The 19,956-nt window shown below is 61.5% G+C and overlaps 1 protein-coding gene and 1 long non-coding RNA gene across 8 annotated transcripts in view; one reads left to right on the top strand and one right to left on the bottom strand.

Moving 5' to 3' along the window:
* LOC131835489 (uncharacterized) overlaps positions 1-6,952 on the bottom strand; it is a 38,968-nt gene extending 32,016 nt beyond the window's left edge. The window contains exon 1 of the long non-coding RNA XR_009355186.1: positions 6,616-6,952. This is a non-coding gene — a long non-coding RNA (uncharacterized LOC131835489). The remainder of the gene's footprint in view (positions 1-6,615) is intronic.
* RASGRF1 (Ras protein specific guanine nucleotide releasing factor 1) overlaps positions 1-19,956 on the top strand; it is an 88,115-nt gene that overhangs the window by 25,726 nt on the left and 42,433 nt on the right. For 5 of the 7 annotated variants that reach the window (XM_059179798.1, XM_059179795.1, XM_059179794.1 and 2 more), the window contains exons 4-8: positions 5,230-5,322; positions 7,559-7,812; positions 14,930-15,009; positions 16,697-16,890; positions 17,315-17,424. In XM_059179798.1, the coding sequence (XP_059035781.1) occupies positions 5,230-5,322; positions 7,559-7,812; positions 14,930-15,009; positions 16,697-16,890; positions 17,315-17,424 (731 nt within the window). Of the gene's footprint in view, positions 1-4,534; positions 4,658-4,891; positions 4,991-5,229; positions 5,323-7,558; positions 7,813-14,929; positions 15,010-16,696; positions 16,891-17,314; positions 17,425-19,956 lie in introns of those variants that run through there. The other 2 variants (XM_059179800.1, XM_059179799.1) reach the window with 2 other exon arrangements.

Genomic DNA, 19,956 nt, shown 5'->3' with positions numbered 1-19,956 from the left:
CCGGAGCTGGGAGCCCTGCGCCCCACACCCCACGCCCGGTCGTCCCGCCTTCCTGCCTCGTGGAATCCTAGCAGGTCCCGCGCCCCCTCCCAGGCCCCCGCCCCAGCCGGGGGTGCTCACTGCCCCGGCTCCCACCACGTCCCCACCCCCGCCTGCCTCATCGGAGCCGCTCCGCGCCGTCCGCCACCCTACCGGCCTGGTGGGGGCCCCTGGGGGGCCAGACCGCCCTCACGCTCCCTCCTTACACCTGGCACGAGGTACTTGGTCAGTGAATATGTGGCCTCAGGCTCCGAGCTGGCCCAGAGGGACAGCCGTGCCTACCGCCGGGGTCTGGGTGCAAGGCCATCAGCATCGTGCTGGAGCTCGAGGCGCCAACCCGGGCAGGAACGAGCTCTTCTACTGCGGGGGAGGCCGTGGGGTCACGTGGCGTCCGGCCCAGGAGGTTTCAGGGACGAGTGTGTGAGAGAAGATGGGGGCTGCGGGGTGCCCTGTGTCGCTGGGGAGCAGAAGGCGGGTCCGTTGTGTGTGAGTGTGTCGGGGGCAGGAGAGGCCGAGTCAGTGGGAATTTGGAGCAGGCGTTGGCCTGAATGGGTTACATCAGGGCAAGAGAGCCTTTAAAGAAGACCGAGAAAGAAGACCGTCTCCGTGGAGCTCTCGGGCTATAGTCTCTGTGTCGCACACACACACACACCCCTGCGGGGCGGGTGGACACAGCCTGCTCCAGGAAGTAGGCCGCGTGGGTGTCAGCAGGCCTTGGAACGTGACCGCTGGAGGGATCTGAAGACACTGAGGGCCACCGCAAAGGGAGGGACTTATGCAAGGTTGCTCCAAGGTCACCTGAGGGATGGAGTCCCTCATGGACTTGGGTCTCCTGGCTCCAGACCCTACCCCTGGCCCCGCGCCTACCCCTGGGAGCCAGGTCTGAGGAAAGGGGGTGTGGTTGCCATCCACGGTGTCGCCTGGATGCCCCGAGCCCCTACAGTCCCCCTGCCCTCCGCTAGCCAGACGCAGCTGCTCGAGCCTGTCCCGCACGTCCCCGAGGACACGCAAGGGCTCACCTTCTGCCCTCCCCCTGCACTGCTTGGTGCCCACGGGAGGCCACCTCATGCGTCCGTCAGGGTGACGGGGTCCTCGCCACAGGGGCTTCAAGCAGCAAGGGTTGCTTCTGGCCAGCGGGGTGTCCACTCCGAACGCTCGCTCGGAGTCGGGGACACAGCCGGCGGGCCCCCCAGGCTCACACGCAGGGAAGGGAACTGCGAGCGAGGCCCACCGCGGCTCACGCGACCGTGGACTCAGCGCATCCCAGAACCAGGCCCACGCTCCAGGGGCTGAGAAGCACAGTCCTGCCTCGTCTGTCTGAGCAGGAGAACCAGAGTCCACAGAAACGTAACAGCTGCCTGACTTGACCTCCCGCTTCCATCCCCCGACACGGGCTCTCGTGCACAACGTGGAACAGACGTCCCGAAAGGTGTGGACGCAGCAGGGGGCTTCCAGAGCTGAGTCGGAAACCAGCTTACACACAGGACACACCCCCGTCCCCACGTCCCCAGCCCTTCCTACCGCAGGATTATTTCCCCGGGACCCCACGCGGCGGGGTGCACAGGCGCTGGCTCCTCGCGGCCTGCAGCAACCACCGGCTGACCTTCAGGAGTTCCGCGGGCTGCGCGCTGGACTTGGGTCAGCCGGCCGTGGGCCCGGTGCGACAGCTCACCGTGAACTTGGCAGGTGCTCTCGGCAGGGTCTTTCCTTCATAGAGCCGGCCATTAGCATTTCACGGTCTCCTTCTCTTCAGGCCCCACTGCATAATCGGCCAGGCGGGGCACGAGGAAGAGCCCGGGGCCCTCAGAACATCCGAGTGGCTGCGGCCGAGCCCTCGGCCACACCTGGGCCCGCGCGGGTCACGCTCCCAGTCACCAGCCCCGAGGCTGCGGCCTGTGTGCCTCGCGGCTGCCTCTCCCTGTGAACACACGAGATCACTCCCGAAGGAGGTCGGCCCCGAACGGTGCGCCCCCCACTCTCTGGCTTGCCCGACAGCACCCCCTCGGGCCCCGTGTCTCGTCACCACACCGCTGGAGACCTACAGCAAAGGGGCGTCCACCTCTGAGAAGACGCGTCCGCTCTGGGTGTGCCGCTCGGCAGCATCTTACGGTTTCAGCAGCGACCCTGCTCTGGTTGGGGCTCGGAGGTGAGCGTGCAGGGGTGAGGCAGGCCAGGCAGGGGAGAGTGGGAGCATAGACGCAGCGCTGATACGTCGTTGGCTTGGAGCGCGCGGAGTCCTAGGCCTGGCTCTGGAAGGGAGCAGCGAAAACCTCAGTGCAGGGTTTAGATCAGTCCTGCAAACCAAGCTTGCCGTGATCCCGGCACGGAAGGTAGAGCCGCGAGGAAACCGCTCCGGAGGGCGCGGGAGAGTGCAGCGGGCCTGCTGTCCGCACCGGGATGCACCGGCATGCCGGAGGCTCGCCTCCTGTGTCCCCTGGGGCCATGTCCTGCCCCTGCTTCCCTGGCACACCGTGTCCTGTGTGCCCCATAGCTCTGTCCACATCATCGCCTCCGCTGGAAGCCCTCCGTCCCGTAGCCCTCCTGTCGGACTCCCGTTCACCCTTCGCAACCTCTTGCGGACAGCCCTTGCTGCTTCCCTGGCGAGGCCCTCCCAACGCTTGGCTGCACGTCTGCTCTGCCTTGTCCTATTGGGCTGTCTGAACCCCCTGTTAGTCCAGGAGTGCATCCAGGGAGGGGTCTGGCGCCTCCACCTCCAGCTGCGTCTCGCCGGAGCCCGGCACAGAGACGTCACCAGGATATGCGGACCAGGTGGGCCCAGGAGGATGGAGATGGGCACGTGGATGGCTTGGAAGAGGCCAGAGGGGATCAAACGGGGAGGAGAGGAGGCTGGGCCGTGTGCCGGCTGCTTGGATGTAAGGAATACAAAGGTCTTCAGCCAAACCTGGGCTGTTCACAAGAAGGAACACCCGAATAAATCCCCCACCAGCCGCTGCGTGGACTGGGTTCAGGATTAAAGACGGCGTCTCGGGGATGGTGGGCAGCAGCCGGGGCTCTGCCCCAAAGCAGGGTGGCAGCGAAGGTTTGCCTGTGACGAGCCGAGAAAGACTGACCGTGGGTGGCAGGTGGGCAGGGGCCCGCCGAAACACCAGGCGCGGAGCCAGGATGGGCAGCCAGTGTCGGATGCCAGCCGGGGGTCCGGCAGGAGCCAGAGTGCCTGCTTCATCATTGACAAGGGTCTACTTGAGCCAGCCCTGGGTGCCAGCCGGGCAAACCCGGTGCAAAGCCAGTCCCCCCCCACCCACAGAGGGCACCTGCCAGGTTTCGAGAAAGGTGGCTGGTGGGAGCTCCGTGGGGCTGGGGCTCCAGCCACCTCCCGACGCCCACTCCTGGCAGGAGGGAGCCATGGCCCAAGACCCCAGCACCCTGGAGTCTGCCCACCCAGTAAGCTCCTTAAGTGTGGCCTCCAGGGCTTGCGGCGCTGCCCGAGCACGGCGCCTCGCGCCTGACCTAGTTGCATCTATTTTTCGCCCCAGTCCCTGCTGAGGACTTGTGCTGGAACACCTCTCTCTGAGAAGGTCGCCGTCAGATCTAAACTCCGGCTGCACACACACACAGTCACGCGCACACACACCACCATTGCAAAGAGAAGAGGGTTTCGGTGTGCAAAGCTGGGGGAATGCTGACTGTGCACCTCCGCATTCCTCAGCGAAGAGTGTGCCTGTGAGTATGTGCGTGTGTGTGTGCACGTGTGCCCCTCGTCCCTCTGGAGCACAAAGAGTCAACCTTTATGTCAACCTGCGGAAGTTCTCAGAATTGAAAAAACCCAGGGTGGGGGAAGGGGGGCGACATGAGAAAGGAGAAAGCTCCGCGGCCCAGCGCTGCTCAGATGTTTTCCGCCACTCTGCGAGCATCGCGGGGGTAATTTTAGCAACCAGGGGAGTGGAGAGCGGGGAACGGTTCCATTTTGCTTTCAAAGTGCTTGATTGTGAGAGCCCATTCATCCTGCGGTTCGGCGAGTGGCCTTGAGGGGCCGGAGCCGCGTTGTGCAGTGCCAGCCGGCTAGGCGGCGGCGTCTGGAGGCTCCCGAGCTGCTATCTTTAGCCACGCGAGGCCCGGCGGGGGCAGAGCGCTCCTGGGGGCCAGCTCTGTGGTGCTGCCGTCGCCCGGGTTCTCCTGGAATCCGCGTCTGTGCCGAGCACCAGGCCCCGGCGAGGCTCCGGGAGCAGGTGGACACGAGCCGCAGCTGGGACGGAGCAGCGAGCAGGCGGCACCTGCTCGGAGTGGCAGGGAGAGCACGACCTGGCCGTCCACTCAGGGAGGCCCAGGGGACCCGCCGCTGTGTCGCCCGGGGCACCCCTTCTCCTGGGCACCGCCCCTCTGTTCTTTCCCTGAGGCTGTGCTGCACTCTGATGCCCACGTCAGACGACGGGAGGCTTTCTAGGGCGGCGCAAGTGTTCCTCCCCACGGCTGGCCCCTGTTTCTAGGCCAGCAGTGTCCACAGGGGGCTCCGGGGCAGAAAAGGGTTTCCGGGCAGCCCAGGGGGGAGGGGAGGCCAGGCTAGCAGAGAAACACCGCATTTCTCTGATTCCAGCAGTTTCGTCTGAAAAAAATAAGGGACTACCAAGTATCTATTTACAGATGAAGGGATTGCAAAACGGTATGTAAATACCATGAAAAATTCCCCGGGCCTAACAAGGAAGGCCTGGTGACCCCCGCGGCAGCGTGGGCAGAGCTGGAGGGCCACACCTGCACCGAGTGGGATTCCAGTCCTGGAGGAGGTCGGAGAGGAGTCAAGTTCATAGTCAGAAAGTGGATGGGGGCTGGGGCCGGGGAGGTGAGGGGGGCAGAGAAACGTTGTTTCATGGGGACTGAGAAACATTGTTTCTTGGGAAGAGATGGGAAGTTCTGGAGATGGATGGCAGCGACGGTGGGCACGTATTGTAATGCCACTCAGCCGTGCACCAAATGGGTGAAAATGGTTAAATTTGAGGTTAGCTTGCCAAAGTTAAAAACAAAGGGGCTGATGGTTTGGGGCAAAGGGAGGAGAACCACAGACTGAGGCTTCCTGGGGTGCCAGCCGCCCACAGCCCTGGCGCCGGGGCTCCGAGTCCAGGGCTCCCTCACTGCCTAGCTCTGCAGCCTTGCACAGAGCAGGGGACACACGCCGCGGGGCCCCTGGGGCAGGTGGCAGGGCGCTCACTCACCCCACGACGCATGTCTCCATTACAGATCGCATCCCTGCTCAAGGACAATGAACGCATCCAGTCCACCCAGACCACCACCCCCAACGACGAGGACAGTGACATCAAGAAGATCAAGAAGGTCTGTACCAGCCTTCCTAGAGAGCCTCCTGGCACTGTCACCCCTGTCCCCCTGCCCCCTTGGCAGGCCACCCCCCACCTCAGCCTGAACAGGTCCCCTGAGCAGCACAGTAGGGCAGGTTCTCCGAGCTGCCCCGGGGTCATGGCTCCACCCTGTTTTGGGGGTAGGACGGGCCCCAAAGCAGAAGGAACCCAGATTGCAGGCTGCAGCTGCGGGATTTCTCACATCACAGGACAGGCCCTGAGGACCCCCTGCCCCCACTCCACTGACACGCCCCCCTGCCCCTCCCCCCTCCTCATGCAGACCCTTCCTCTCACAGCTGCCCCCTCTAGTCCCACACCCACCTCGGCAGAGGAGCCTCTGGTCCCCCGAGCTGTCCCTGCTGGTTTGAGAGTCCAGAGGTCGTAGGAGGCCCTGGGGACCCGCCCGGTGGCTGGGGTACCAACCAGCACCTTGGACCAGCCAAGGGCAGCACAGGGAAGGGACACGTGTGCGTGTACAGGCTGCCAGGCTTGAAGCCGGGGAGCCTGAGTCACCGTAAGACAGACCGGTGAAACCTAACAACCCTGCACGTGGAGGGGGGCAGAACGCCTCCGGTGCCCCCCAGACCAGAAACCACACACGGGCATCCCCCAGGCCGAGTTCAGCCTCCCGGCATGTTTGGGGTTTTGAGCCCACACAGTGTGTTTTTTTGTTCTTTTTAATTTGTTGCCAGTGCTTTAAAAGCTAAACATTTCCCATGAAAATCTGGATTTTGTTTCTCAAAAATAGAAATAGCTAACATTCATTAAGCACTTTCTATGTGTCAGACGCTATTCTAGGAGCTGTACGCAGATTAATTCATTCCTAACTGAGAACCCTCTGGGGTTTCGTTATTATCTGCGTTTCACATACGGGGAGACTGAGAGGCAGGGAGGCAAAGGGACGTGCCCAAGTCACACAGGTCGGCGTTGCACGTGACGCTAAGCCCCAGGCCCCCAGCTCCAGAGGCACGTCCTCGGGTCCCCAGACACAAGACCTCCTGGAAAACACGAGGAGGCACAGCCCAGGGCCCGCCTCCCACACAAGCCCCATTAGTCCCACCGGCCGGCCTCCTGCATCTGGAGGACCCGCCAGGTCCCCATGGCCCTTGGAGTTTGCCGCCAGGTCCCAGCCAGGCCCCACCCTGGCAGGGGCACCCGGGCTCTCCCTCTGCCCTCTGGCACCACTGGGCTTCCCAGCCACGACTGAAGCCCTTCTCGCGGGAACATTGTAAGTACCAGCTGAAGTCCGCCCCCGTCCCTCGATTCTCACCGTCCTGGGGCCTCGGCAAGTGCTCCCGCGTAGAGAGAGCCTCCCTGTCTCGGAAGAGAGGGGTCTGGGCTCGGGGCTGGTCTCCTCCCCGGGGCACACGGCCCCGGCCTCAGACCTGCAGCCTGACCCCTGAACTTGCTGTTCGTGTCCCCCTTTCTGCTGAGACTAACGGCCTCTGTGCCTGGTCCTCAGCGGGTGATCCCAGCACCCCCAGGCGCTCCCCCCAGCAGCAGGAGCCGCCTGAGCTCTGTGGGGCTGGGAGTCAAGGTCCCCCCCCCCCACTCAGTTCTTGCCGACACACCGGCGGAGCTGAGCAGCCTGACTCCCAGCTCAAGTGTCCGCGTTCATTCCCCCCGGAGGAGGAGGAGAAATCTGGGCAGGCGCTGGAACCTCTCCGAAGCGCTAATGAGGCCCCAAGACCGAGATTAACTCATTCGTCATGTTCTGTTCACTGGCTAATCGCCCTCTCTCCGGAGGAGTGTTCACTGAAACTTCTGGGCTTTCTGGCCAGTCCTTAGCCGAGAGGCGGGGGGAGACTCCAGGCACAGCCGGCAGGCCTCGTCCTCCGGCCCCTCCCATGAGGCAGACTCGGGCCACCCTTTTTCTCCTTCAGAGGGGGCTTCTGCAGCCATCCGGGGGGCTTGTTAAGAGGCAGAGGGCTGGGCGGGGGCCTGGCACCTCCACTTCCGGCAAAAGCTCCCGGCAGATGCTGCCACCACCACCCCCAACCGCCCTGGGGTCCGGGACCCCCTCGTTAGCCCCGCCTACCGATGGGGAAACCCGCTCGGAGGGGCCGGTCAGCTCGCCCAGGACTTCGCAGGCGGCGGTGGCTGGCCAGGCTTCCCTCCCCGCACGCCCAGCCGGCAGAGGGGGCCGGGGTGACCAAGCCTCGGTCTCTGCCCCCCCACCCCCGTGACAGAGCGCGCCCCCCGTCCTCCCACAGGTGCAGAGCTTCCTGCGGGGCTGGCTGTGCCGGCGCAAGTGGAAGACCATCATCCAGGACTACATCCGCTCTCCGCACGCCGACAGCATGCGCCGGAGGAACCAGGTGGTGTTCAGCATGCTGGAGGCCGAGGCCGAGTACGTGCAGCAGCTGCACATCCTGGTCAACAACTTCCTGCGCCCGCTGCGGATGGCCGCCAGCTCCAAGAAGCCCCCCATCACGCACGATGACGTCAGCAGCATCTTCCTGAACAGGTGCGCTCCCCGAGGGGCAGGGCCGCGGGGCATGAGACCACGCACAGCAGAGCCTCCGCCAGTCGCGCCCAGCGCAGCGGAGCCAATGGCACCCGCGGCGTGGAAGCCCACGAGCCACGCGGCTCCGAGCCACCCCCTCACAAGTGTGGGTGTGGGGCACACACAGGCCATGCAGCGGTGGGGGGAGGCATTCCATGCCCCGCGTGTTTGGAGATGCGTCTGATAGTCAGAACCAGCTGGGCTTAGGGGTGCCGTGGGCTGCGAGGGGCCGGAGGCCGGGGCTGCTGGAAACCTCCTGCGGGGCACCAGACCGGCCCCCCCAGCAGAGGACCGTGGCTCCCACGGCCTCGGTGCTGACACTGAGAAGCAGATCGGATTGGTTTCGAGTTTTGAGTCGGGCTCCAAAGGCTAGCAGTGCTCCATTCCTCATCTTGACGTGGCCATAATGACCTGGAGGCCGGGCTCTGGGCCGCGGGGTCCACCTGCCCTGCAAACGCACCTACTTTTCCCAAACAGCGACTGCAGGGTCCCTGTGGCTCGCGGGGCCCCAGGAGGCTGAGTGGGCAGCTGCTCTTCCTCCGTCAGCATCTTTCTAAAAGGAGTTTAAGAAATGGTTTAAATAATGAGCTTCTTGGTGGGCTCACCTTGGGTAGACTGGATGAAAAGCAGCAGACTTGAAACACAGAACCAGAGCACAATGTTCGAGCGACACCCCCCCCCAGGAATTAGGGTGGGCCACTGTGTGCCCCGAGATGGCCCTTCAGCTGTGATCTCGCCAAGGTACGCCTCTCTCGGCTGCTTCACTCTGACCGGCCCTCACCCAGGCCCGCCCTGAGACAGGACCCAGGGGTTCCCGGGGCAGGAGGCCTGTGGGGCTGCCCGGAGGTAGGGGAGAGGTGCAGACGCCAGTCAGGGTTCCGGCTGGAGAGGCCCAGAGTCGCTGGGGTGGGCAGGCCTGAGGCCGTGGTGTGGACGCCGCTCCACGGTGGGCCAGGAAAGAGACAGGCTGACGGGGAGGGGAACAGCATGTGACCTCATGAGACTTTCTGCAAACAGAACCACGTGCATACATACAAGGTTTGCTTCTTAATATGTTGAAGACAATTTTTAAGCATTATGTAAATACCTTTATTTCCTAAAGAAAGAAAATCCTTTACATTTTTGTGAAATCAGGTAACGCTTACTCCAGACACGACAGTGGGGTCTTTCCGACACAGCGACAGGACGCGTCCCTTCCTGAGCACCCTGGGCAGTGCGCTGGGGTCCGCGGACGTGCACACGTGAGCGTGGACATGGTAACCCACCGTGTGCTTCTCTGTTGGGAAGCCTGGGGGAGAACCAGGGAACCGCATCTCCCACAAGTGCCAGGGCCACAGGTCCCGGACCACACCTGCAGGCAGCGCCCTGCCCTGGACAGCTCCAGGGAGAGGGGCACACACTTGAAAATCCACTTGTAACTTTCGACTCCCAAACCTCAGCTCGGACAGCCTTCCTGGTAACATAGTCAACACGCTATCTGCTCGTTAAATGGTTTATAGACCATATCCTACACTAGAGCAAGCTGGAGAGGAGAAAACGCTTCAGAACATCACAAGGAAAATACATTTTCGGTGCCATTCTGTGTTTATCAAGGAAATCTGCGGGTAGCAGCTGTGGAATTGGAACCCAGGCCGTGCGGGGCCCCCTGTGCTGTGGGAGGCCTTAGTAGCCTTCCGTGCTTGCATTTTAGGCCACGATTGCAAGCCTTTGCTGACCCTTCTTACGGCCTCTAAGAAAGCTGGGCTTTGTGTCTCTTGACTCTTTCTATGATTTTGTTAGCCTCTTCATCCATCTCTAACGGAGCTCTTTCTGCCTGGCGTCTGCGGTTACGAGTTTTCAGGCCAGCTCCCAGCCTTTGTTCAAAAGTTGTTTGAAAAAACAACCCATGGCTTTTATCTTTCAGCGAGTGCACGATCTGGTCGGAGGCCTTTACCTAAGAATAAACAGGAGGGAGGAAGCCCCCTCCTCTCCTGGCACCAACCGCCTACAAGGGGCAGGGGGCCCACGGCGGACGGGCGCTCGCCGTCGCGGTCTCACTGACCCCGGTCCAGGCCGTGGCAGCCCGAGCGGTTCTCCTGGCCTCCAGGAGCGACACTGCCTCTTACAGGTGTTGGAGGATCCAAAAGGGGTTCACACGCAGCCTCTTGCCGGAGCTGTGCGTGCAGTCCTCCGTGGGAGCGCGACGCCAATGGAAGAGTCGAGCCCCGGAGATGCCCCGGGAGAACGGAACCCATACCAAACGTGGAGGCCACGCTTCCCTCCTCCTCTGTGAGGCCGGCATCACTCTAGCGCCCGAAGCAAAGTCTGTCTCCTGTCAGATCTCAGAGACCCGGAACATCACCAGGTTGGATCCAGGAATACATCACGACCCAATGGGACTTACCCCCAGAATGCAGGGATGGTTTGACAAGGAGAAGCCGTCCACGCCTTCCCGTTTGCTCTCTGATTCAAGTTAGAGAACACCACGAGCCTATCTGGGGAAGCACATCCTGTGCGCGGCTGGCTCCCTCCCCGGGCTCTGATCTCCAGCAGGAGCAGGCGGAGGGCTTCCCCTCCCCGCGCCCAGGCTGCAGGAGGAACGGGCTGGGAGTGGTTGCCCTGCGGTCATCAGCAGGACCTTCACTGTCCCTCCTCTGTGCCCTGGGGTGCACAAGGAATGGAGGGCGGATGCTTCCCCTGCTGTCGTGACAACCCCAGCCAGCACATAGCTGGAGGGAACATTCTGGACGGCACTCACCTCGTCACGGTGGCGCCTCACGGAACCAGCTTTGCACCTGCGTGCTTTCCAGTCTCCAGAGACGCCCCACAAGGCTGGAGCTCAGAGAGGTTGCAGGGTGTACTCACGGGCACACAGCCATTGTGTGGGCTGCAGTTTTAGCCCAGCTGTTTCCTTTTAAGCTCTGTGCTTCCCCACCACCCTGCTCAGTAGCAGGCTGGGACCCCATCCCCTGACCCCCAGCCTTCTCCCTCTGCTCATGGCCGCAAGGGTCTGGATGTGCACTCTGCCTTGCCCCTGCACGGCTGGAGAACCTTCCCTTGACCATGAGCCCCACTGCGAAGCAGCCCCTGGGACATGGACTGCCTGGCACTCCTGCCTCCGACCAGAGAGGCCACTGTGCCACTTAGCAGAAGATATTCCCACACAAAGCTTTCCCTGGATTTGCTTCCAGGCTGAGTGGTCCGGCACCCTTGGAAACCTGGTGCTAACTTGGTAGTTGCTGGAGCTGCAGAAGGACCCTTTCCAGACTGGTGGATTCCTGGAAGTTGCTGCGGGGCAGGGAGGGGTTCACGGTGTGCCCACCCCCCCAGCAGGGGAAGAAAGATCTTCTGAGTAAACACGTGCGGGAGGTTTTGGTTCACGCCGACAGTAAGCTCGCAGACTGGGGCTGGTTCCTGCGGTGGGAACCACGCCCAGCGCCCACCCCGCTGGCACCACAGGCGTTGCCGGGGACCAGAGGCATCCCTCCGGGGGGCAGGTGGCTTGTACATCGATGCCGCTCTGACCGATGAGCAGGTGCGGCTTGCCGTCCTGGGTTGAGCGGGATGGTGAGACTGGGGGGTGGGGCAGCATGCCCCCATGAGTTAGTCGTGTCTGCACCAGTGGGAAGGTGGGTAACAGGCCAGAGATGGACCAAGTGTGGGGCAGGAGTGCAGGGACCATGCTCTGTCCACCTACCCTGGACTGGCCTTTGGGGGTCACACTCCTTTCTGGGCTCAGGGAGCACCCGGCAGAATGAGCACGTCCCAGGTGTGCTCTGCAGACAGGTCCCCGCCTCTCCCTCCAACGTTTTTCCCACCCTGCCATCCTTGACAGGTGTCTCCTATTCCGTCTTCACATCTTCTCTTGGCTGTCACATCCCTGGTCACCGCATGCCCCACCATAGGCTTAAGTCCCTGCTTGTGTGTTCCCAGGGCCCCCTGCTGCCTTTGTGGGACCCGTCACACTTAAATAATGACTTACCCTGTGTCTGGGTCCTTCTTGCTGTGGGTGGGGTCAGGGTCATCATGGACAGCTGCCCCAGCTCCACACTGCACAATTCAGGGATGCTCTTCGCATGGGCCAGGGATCAGCATGGTTTTTCTATAGAGTGCCAGATGGGAGGTACTTCAGACGTTGTGGGGCATGTGGTCTGTGCTGAAACAATGCAGTTACAGGCAAACCATGAACGAATGCGAGTGACCGTGCTCCGATGAAACTTCACTATGGATGCTAAAACATGAATGTCGTGTATGTTCACGTACGATGAAATGTTCTTTTGTCTTTTTCCAAAGTGTCTCAAGATGTAAAAACATCTCTGAGCTTGCAGACTGTACAAGAGCAGGGCACGGCCGCCACCTTGGAGGGAAGAGTTCAGTGTTAAGAGTTGCTAGCTTCACCCAAAATAGTCTATGAACGTAATATAGCTCCAGCCAAAGTGCTGCTCAGCTCGATGATCTTGAAGCTGAGCTGAAGGAACAAATACGTAGAAGTGGGTTACAGTGTTTCCAAGCAAGAACAATGAAAGAAACATGCCGCACTTTAATTAAATTGTTATAAAAGTTTATAAATATATTAAAAGGAATGAAAACAGCCTGAGGGTTGTGTGAGAAAGTAAGATGGAAAGTCTAGAAGCAGACCTAAGACCGTGTAAGAAGTCATAAGGGTGAGAAGCAGCGGAGAAAAGCAGCAGAAACGGCAGGCATGTGTGATGGATACGGTCGGCTGACCTCTCTGGGGAGGACCGCGCGTCTCGCTCCCGCTGACTGCCATTGAGCACTTTATGTAAAAATTAAGCAACAAAGTAAAACAGATGAGTGTGTGTGCAAAAGCAGAGGACAGAAAGAAAGGATATGCCTCACAGGGCAAAATAAGAAAATTCCAAAAAATAAAAAGTTAGAACAGCCAACCCACGACCAGTGGTCCGATCACTGAGCAAATGTGTCTACAATGTGTACGTTAGGTTGTGCACTTACTGTGCAGGGCTATCTAAAATTGAGAAGAGACAAAATAATGACTGGACATGGCTACAGAATTCCTAAAAGAAGGAATTTGGATGGACGCTACGTAGAGAAAATGTTTGGTGAACATAACCGTGATTTTTTTTAAAAAGCAAATCAAATCAAAATGAGATCATTTGATTTTCTTAGAAGATCGGTAATGATAGTAGCTTCTAGAGAATCACAAGGTTACCAGTGAAATTCTCTCCGTTTGTACCTTAAAAAGGGAGGCTTCGTCAACTGTATTTTTATAGTCCCAGCTTACGATGTTCCTATCATGCTACTGCAATCCTCCATGCAGTGTTGGAATTTAAGAAAGTTCATTTCCTCCCCGATGCCTCCTGAGAAGGTCTCGCCTGGAGGTGCCTGGGAACGACTCCCTGAGCGTTGCTGGGGCCGTGCTCAGGGTAGCCCAGAGCTGCCTGGCTCCCTCGAGAGCCCCTGAAGCCCCCGATGCCCAGTCTGCCATCCCAGATCGGACCCTCTTCCCCTGGTGCATTCCCACACACACCTGGGTCAGTCTCTTGCCTTTAAACTGTCCAAGTGGTCTTCACACGTGGCCGCCAACGCTCTAGGGATTGGTGTGCATTTGTCAACTCGACAGACTAGTCGGCCACAGAGAGACAGAACCTAGCCCTGTCAGAAGTCCCTCTATAGGGGACCTAAAATTGAAAAGGCCTCCAGCCATGTGGGGTGGCCCTGGTCAGGGAATCAGGTGTCTCCAGGCTGGGGGGACCATTCTTACGGGACTTCAGGGAGAAGACCGTGGAGTCTCCATACCGAGAGGACCCAGGCTCAGAACGGAGCCCAGAACAGCTCGCCCCCTCAGAATCCTGTTCGTGTTCTCCCTGGTGCTGTTTCCCTCCATCCTACGTGTCTGGCTGACCTGACCGAGCTACAGGCTGTGCTGTTCAGCCTGGAGGTGTCGTCTGTGTGTGTCTCTCTCCCCGACTCTCCCCTGAGCTTTCCCCTCTTCTCCCCCTGGGGTCTCGGGGCCCCTCCGTGCACAAAGGAGACCCCACGTTCGGCTGCCCACAGGCCCGTGACCCCCGGCACCTTCCACCCCTGTCCAGTCTTGTGGTTTCGAGGGAGTGAGGCTCCAGGGGACATATGGCACTGGGAGGGGGGACAGCGCGGGGGTTGGTGGGGGGTGTGAGAACAGAGGCTTAGAGGCTCAGGCTGCCCCACCCCTTCCTTTTGGGGCTTCACTTTACCCATCTAAGAATAAGGTGCACGACCAGACTCCCTGGTCTGATTCAAGGCAAGCCCCAGACACACGGGGGACCCCCCCCGCCAGGTCTCCAGGTGGCAGGGGCTGGGGTGGTGAGTGGCAGCAGAGAAGGACCAGCTGACAGGGACGGGGGTTGCCGGAGGAGACAGGAACCTCCCTTGTCCTCAGAGGGTGAGCTGTGGGACCAGACTGGGGCTGTTCTGGGGCCAGCTGCCCGGGGGAGCGCGCATTCCCCGGGCACTCTAGGTGGTGACAGAGCCGGTGCTGGGGGAACGCTAGGATTGCCACTTCCCTAATTGTTGCACAGGGTGGTGGGGAGCTAGTGTTTACAGAGCGCCCGCTATGCCCCAGGCACGGACAGCGTCCCGTTGCTTGCAGGGGTTACCTCGCTTCCCCTTCCTATTTTGTACAGAAAGATCTGCGGCTCAGAGAGGCATAGCAGCTCGCTCGAGGCCACACTGCCGGGGTCAGGACATAGGCAGAGCACGGCCCTACATCGTGTGGGTCTGAGGCCGCAGCCCTCTGTGCACCCGTCAGTGGCCTTTACTCTGTGCTCTCCAGAGCCCTGGGCTCCTCTGGGGTCCCCCGGGGTCAGTCCCAGATCCAAGAACTTGGGGAGCCCAGGGAGGCTGGTGACCCCTGACTAGGGGCCATCTTGGAACTCTCCTTGTAACAGAAGGACCTGTGTACTCGTCCAGCCCTGGGCCCCCCGAGCAACACAGGCCATGCTGATGGGCTTTCCCTGAGGGCTCCGTGGAGGAAGCGGCTTGCTACTGGCGTCCGGCCAGTCCCTGGCTGCCGGCTTGGGTGGGGGCCTCCTTCAGGGGCAGGAAATCCCCGGGACACAGCTCACCCCGTGTTTCCCTGCAGCGAGACCATCATGTTCCTGCACCAGATCTTCTACCAAGGCCTGAAGGCCCGCATCTCGAGCTGGCCCACCCTGGTCCTGGGTGAGTAGCCCGCCCCCCGGCGTCCCTCTCCAGGGCCGCCCTCCAAGCCAGCGGCCCTCCCATCCTCCTGGAGCGCAGCGGTGGCCCCTTACCAGCCCCCCCAATCCCTCAGGGGGAGAAGGGGAAACACACGTTGGCAAAAAACGTATTTCTAGGAGGAAGCAATATATTTTTACTTATCTACTTTTCCCTCTTAAAAATAATATCGTTTGAGAAAATTTGAGAATCCAGAAAAGTAGAAAAGGTTTAAAAATATCAATCATCATTCTTCCTCCAAAGAAAACTGCCATAAACATCTCAGTGTGTTTTCGTCCAATTTTTTTTTATGCATAGATCTTGGATTTTTTTCCCCATTTTACATAATTCCAAACATACTGAATTTAGATTTTGAATCTTGGTGTGGGGTGTTGTTTTTTTTGTTTATTTCCTTTTTTTTTTTTTTTTTTAACTTACTTGACAGCACAACTGTTTTTGTCATCCTGGGCGCATGCTTTTTGATGACTGCGTAGTTCTCCACAGCCTGTCCCTGGCTCTTTGGAGTCGGTCCCAGTTCTTGGGGCTGGAAATAATTGTCTCTGTGTGTGACATTTCCTCCTGTTTACAGAGCATTTCCTTGGGAATGGTTTCCAGAAGTAGAATTTCTGGAACGAAGAGCTTCTTGGCCCTTAGGTTCTGGAGGCCTCGGGGTAGGGGGCACTTTTGTTTGTTTTTCTCACATCAGAGAACCCCACTTTCCCCAAAATCAGAATACGAGCACCCCTGGGAGACAGGGCTGCCCCGTGGGGCGGTGGACAGCCCCGCCCAGGAGCTCTCCTTCCCAGTCTGCTTTTGTTTCTTAGTGGGGTGTGTAAGCCGTGGGGTCCGAGTTGAAGGGAGAGTCTGGGGAGATTGGTTGGGCTCTGGGGGACTGAAAGGGCAGGAGGACCCTGGGGCCGCAGTGCTGGGGAGGTCTGGAAGGACGGAGGGACAGATGGGTGAAGGGCCAGACTCAGGAGGGTGTGAGGTGTGGTGGGAAGCCTGGGACCGGGAGTTCGGAGACCTGGTTCCAGGACCGCTGTGGACCCACCTTGTGACCTCAGTCATCACCTCTGTCACAGGGGGGACACTCTGGGAAGGAGGCCTCTTGGGGGCCCACCATATGACCCGGTGAGGGAGCCAGAATGGGGCATTGGGGTCACCACACAGTTACAGCGGGGGTGTCATGGACCCGTCAGGAACTCTGGAGCTGGGCTGGCCCCTCCCAGGTGCTGTGCTTTGAGGCTGGGGGCCGCCTTTACACGCCCGCCTGGGCCAGTCACGCGGTGGGGTGTGACCTCGCCTGGAGGCAGCCTCCCTCCGCCGAGAGGGGTTCCCGGCAGGAAGGACCCAGATGGGGACCCCTCCAAGTGTCTGCATCTTGGAGGGGCGGGGGCTGCCGCAGTGCCCTCTGCACCGGCTCTCCGGGGCCCTCTGAGACACGGGTCCAGACTGGTCGGGTGTCTCTACAAGTGTGATTCTGCTGGGACCCGCTCTCTGGCCCTGGGGGGAGGCAGGGGTGCCGGAGCCCTCCCCACCGCATCGCGCACCGCAGGACCGCAGGACCGGGGCTCCCCAGGACAGGGACTCCCGCGGGGGGCGGGGCTCCCGCGGGGCGGGGCCGGGCCGGGGGGGGCGGAGTCCGACCCCGCTGAGCCCCGCCCCTTTGCAGCGGACCTGTTCGACATCCTGCTGCCCATGCTGAACATCTACCAGGAGTTCGTGCGCAACCACCAGTACAGCCTGCAGATCCTGGCGCACTGCAAGCAGAACCGCGACTTCGACAAGCTGCTCAAGCACTACGAGGCCAAGCCCGACTGCGAGGAGCGCACCCTGGAGACCTTCCTCACCTACCCGATGTTCCAGGTGGGGAGCGGCCGGGAGAGCAGGAGCAGGGAGGGCCGGTCCCCTGCGCGGCGCGGTGCCCCTGGTCCTGAGCCCCCCCCCCCACGCCCGCCCTGCCCCTGCGGCACCCAGCCTCCCGCTCCTCCGGGCTCCGGTCCCCGTCGGGCCCCCGCCAGGCTCAGAGGGCGGCCCGTTTCCCTCCTGCGCCCAACTCCTGGGGTCCTCGCAGCTGACGGTCGCTCTCGGCCTCCTCCTCTGTCTTCCTGTCCGTCTGTTCCTCCCTGCCCACCCCCCCACCCCCCCTGCCTCTGTCCCTCTGTCCCTCTGTCATCTCTAACCCTGCCTCTGCCCTTCTGTCCGTCTCTATCCCTGCCTCTGTCCCTCCCCATGCCCCACCCCTCTGTCTGTCCCCATCCCTGTCCCCCGCCCCCCTGCCCCGCCCCAGATTCCCAGATACATCCTGACGCTGCATGAGCTCCTGGCCCACACGCCTCACGAACACGTGGAGCGCAACAGCCTGGACTACGCCAAGTCCAAACTGGAGGAGCTGTCCAGGTGAGCCCCTCCCCTCGCAAGCCCGACCCCCAGCCAACGGGGGAGCCCGACCCCTGGAGAGCCTGACCTCTGGACACTGCCCCTCCCCTCATAGCCAGGCCACGGCCAAGGATGCCCCACTGGGAGTTTCAGCCTCAGGTCATGAAAGCTGGTGTGTCCAGGGTAGGAACTGGAGGCAGGGCTCAGCCTACGGCAGCAGGAAGGGGAGACTCCGCAGGCAGGAGTTCATGGCCCGGGGCAGGTTCCTGTGGCTGGTGTGTCCCTGGCACGGAGCCTTCAGAGAAGTACACTCACGGAGGTTCCATTTCCTTGGTCCTCCAGTGCAGTCGTGTCCTCCCCACGGCTCTGCACACCCAAGGCTGTGGTCAGCAGCCCGTGGTGTCAGTGAGGACACGAACTGGGGGCCTTCAGTCAGGGCCCCACACCTGCCCCTCCCAGTCTCCGGAGCCTGGAGGGGACAGGGGAGCCTTTTCTCTGCAGGCGCAGCAGCCGAGGGGCCCCAGGGGAAGAGCGGGCTGTGCTTCCAGGACCCTGTGGGACAGGGATCAGGTCTCGGGCCAAACAGCTGGGCACCTAGGGGCCGCCCAGCACCCCTGGCAACACCCCGAACAGGAGATGATGGTGGCCGGTGACAGACAATAGCTGTGGGGTGAGGGGGGAGCTCAGATTCCCGGGCATTTTGAAGGTGGAACCGGCAGGAGTCTCCGGCCTCTTAGCTGGAGGGACGTGGCTGGAGGGAGTGTGGCAGGTCCTGGGCTGAGCTGCCAGGAGGCTGGAGGAAGGTGCGGGAGGTGCGGCGTGCAGAGATGTCCTTCCTGTTTCGTGGACCAGAGACGGGCCGCGGTGGCAGAGACAACAGGAGGGGAGCAGGGCGTGAGAGTCCGGAGGTCAGGGGAGCGAGATGTCAGGGGTCATCACAAGCCCGGGGAGACCACCCGGGGGCTCCCCACTGCAGCGGCAGACGTGAGGAGAGGCCTTGTGCCCAGAGACTGGCTGCCGGAAGCTTCGAAGGAGGGTTGGCCCGCGGGGTGTGGAGCCCGACACAGCCCTGCCCGGGGCCCTAAGAGGCTTCCTGGGGCCTGTGAGAGGCCGCGGGTCAGGCCACGGCTCCCCCAGGGCAGAGGCGGGATCTGGGACCCGGGGCGGGCAGAAGGGGTTAGCAGGGGCGTGAGTGCAGATTCACAGAACCTCTGTCCTTCTGAGTCGCCGGCGGCTGAATCCTGCCCCCCTCCCCAGGGAGAAGTCCAGGCGCCCCTGTGAGGCAGTGACGCTCTCTTTCACCATGGGGTGCCCTGTTCTGGTGCACACAAGGGTGCAGGGAGGGGGGCACACGTGGGTCCAGGGGCTTGGCCTGAGACCCCGATTGCCATCCCCCAGGGTCCACCTACCCCATCACCTGGACCTGCCCCAGCTCAAGGCCCTGGTGCACAGCAGCCCTTCCCCCTCTCCCTGCCCAGAGGCCCCAGGAGAGTTTCAGGCCCCTGGCTGTGTTCACAAACACCCTACCTCCCGGGGACCGTCCTCCACCGGCCTCTAGGCCTGCCCCCGTCCTCCTCACCCCTACCCACCGGGCTCCCAGCTCCGGCATGTGCGTGAGCCCGCATCTGCGCACAGCCTGGGACCCCGAGGCAGACCCCAGCCCGGGACTCGCATGGTCTGAGCAGCCGCGGGGCCACGCATGTGTCCCAGCAAATCCAGGCTCACTGCTTCACAAACGACTACCCTCCTGGGGGGAGCCTCGCCGTCGGCAGGAGGGATGGGTCCCGTCCCCCGTGGCTGCTTCCCCGGTCCCACGTCCCTCCGAGAGACAGTCTGGGGCTAGGCTCTGAGGACAGACGGCGCCGCGGGGGGTGCCACAGCCGGAAGAAACAACTGATAAAAATACTGTCTAAGTTACGACCCGCCAATCGCTGTCTTTCACCGAATTGCCACGCGCCAGACACAGGCCAGTGCCTGAAGCCCATTATGTGCAAGGGCTCCGCGTGCTGACTCCACCACGCACGCCCAGCCTGAGTGGTGTCCTGGGGTTTGACGGGGTAACGTCCCTGCGGGAACCGCCAGCCCATAAGTGGCAGAAGCAGCCTCTCCTGCAGCAGGTGGGGCACTTCTTCCAGTCTCTCCTTGCCCCTGGACATCCCCGGGCCTTTCCCTGATGCCCGCCTGATGCTTCCTTAAAAGCAGGTAGATGGCGCCACCTGCTGGAGGTGAGGGGCGGGAGGTGAGGGGCGTTGCGGCGGTCCGGACAGGACAGAGTGGTCTCGTCTCAGATCAGTGACCTGCTGTGTCCTGCTTCCCTCCACATAAACAGAAGTCGGTCTCTCCCTGAGCCAGCTGCATTGCCAGCGCCCCTAAATGTAGCCGTTCCATAAGGAAACAACCCTCTAAAGAACATTCTAGGGAAACAAATGGCAAGTGCAAAGACCCTGAGGCAGGGCCGACCAGGGTCTGGTCTATGGTTGGAAACAAGGCCGTGGTGGACTGAGGGGAGGAGTAATGGACAGAGGGCGTTGGCCGAGCTCCCCTCTTCCTCCC

The sequence above is a fragment of the Mustela lutreola genome, chromosome 7 (genome assembly GCF_030435805.1).
Source record: "Mustela lutreola isolate mMusLut2 chromosome 7, mMusLut2.pri, whole genome shotgun sequence".
Classification (NCBI taxonomy): domain Eukaryota; kingdom Metazoa; phylum Chordata; class Mammalia; order Carnivora; family Mustelidae; genus Mustela; species Mustela lutreola.
This window is presented reverse-complemented; position numbering and strand designations above follow the sequence as displayed.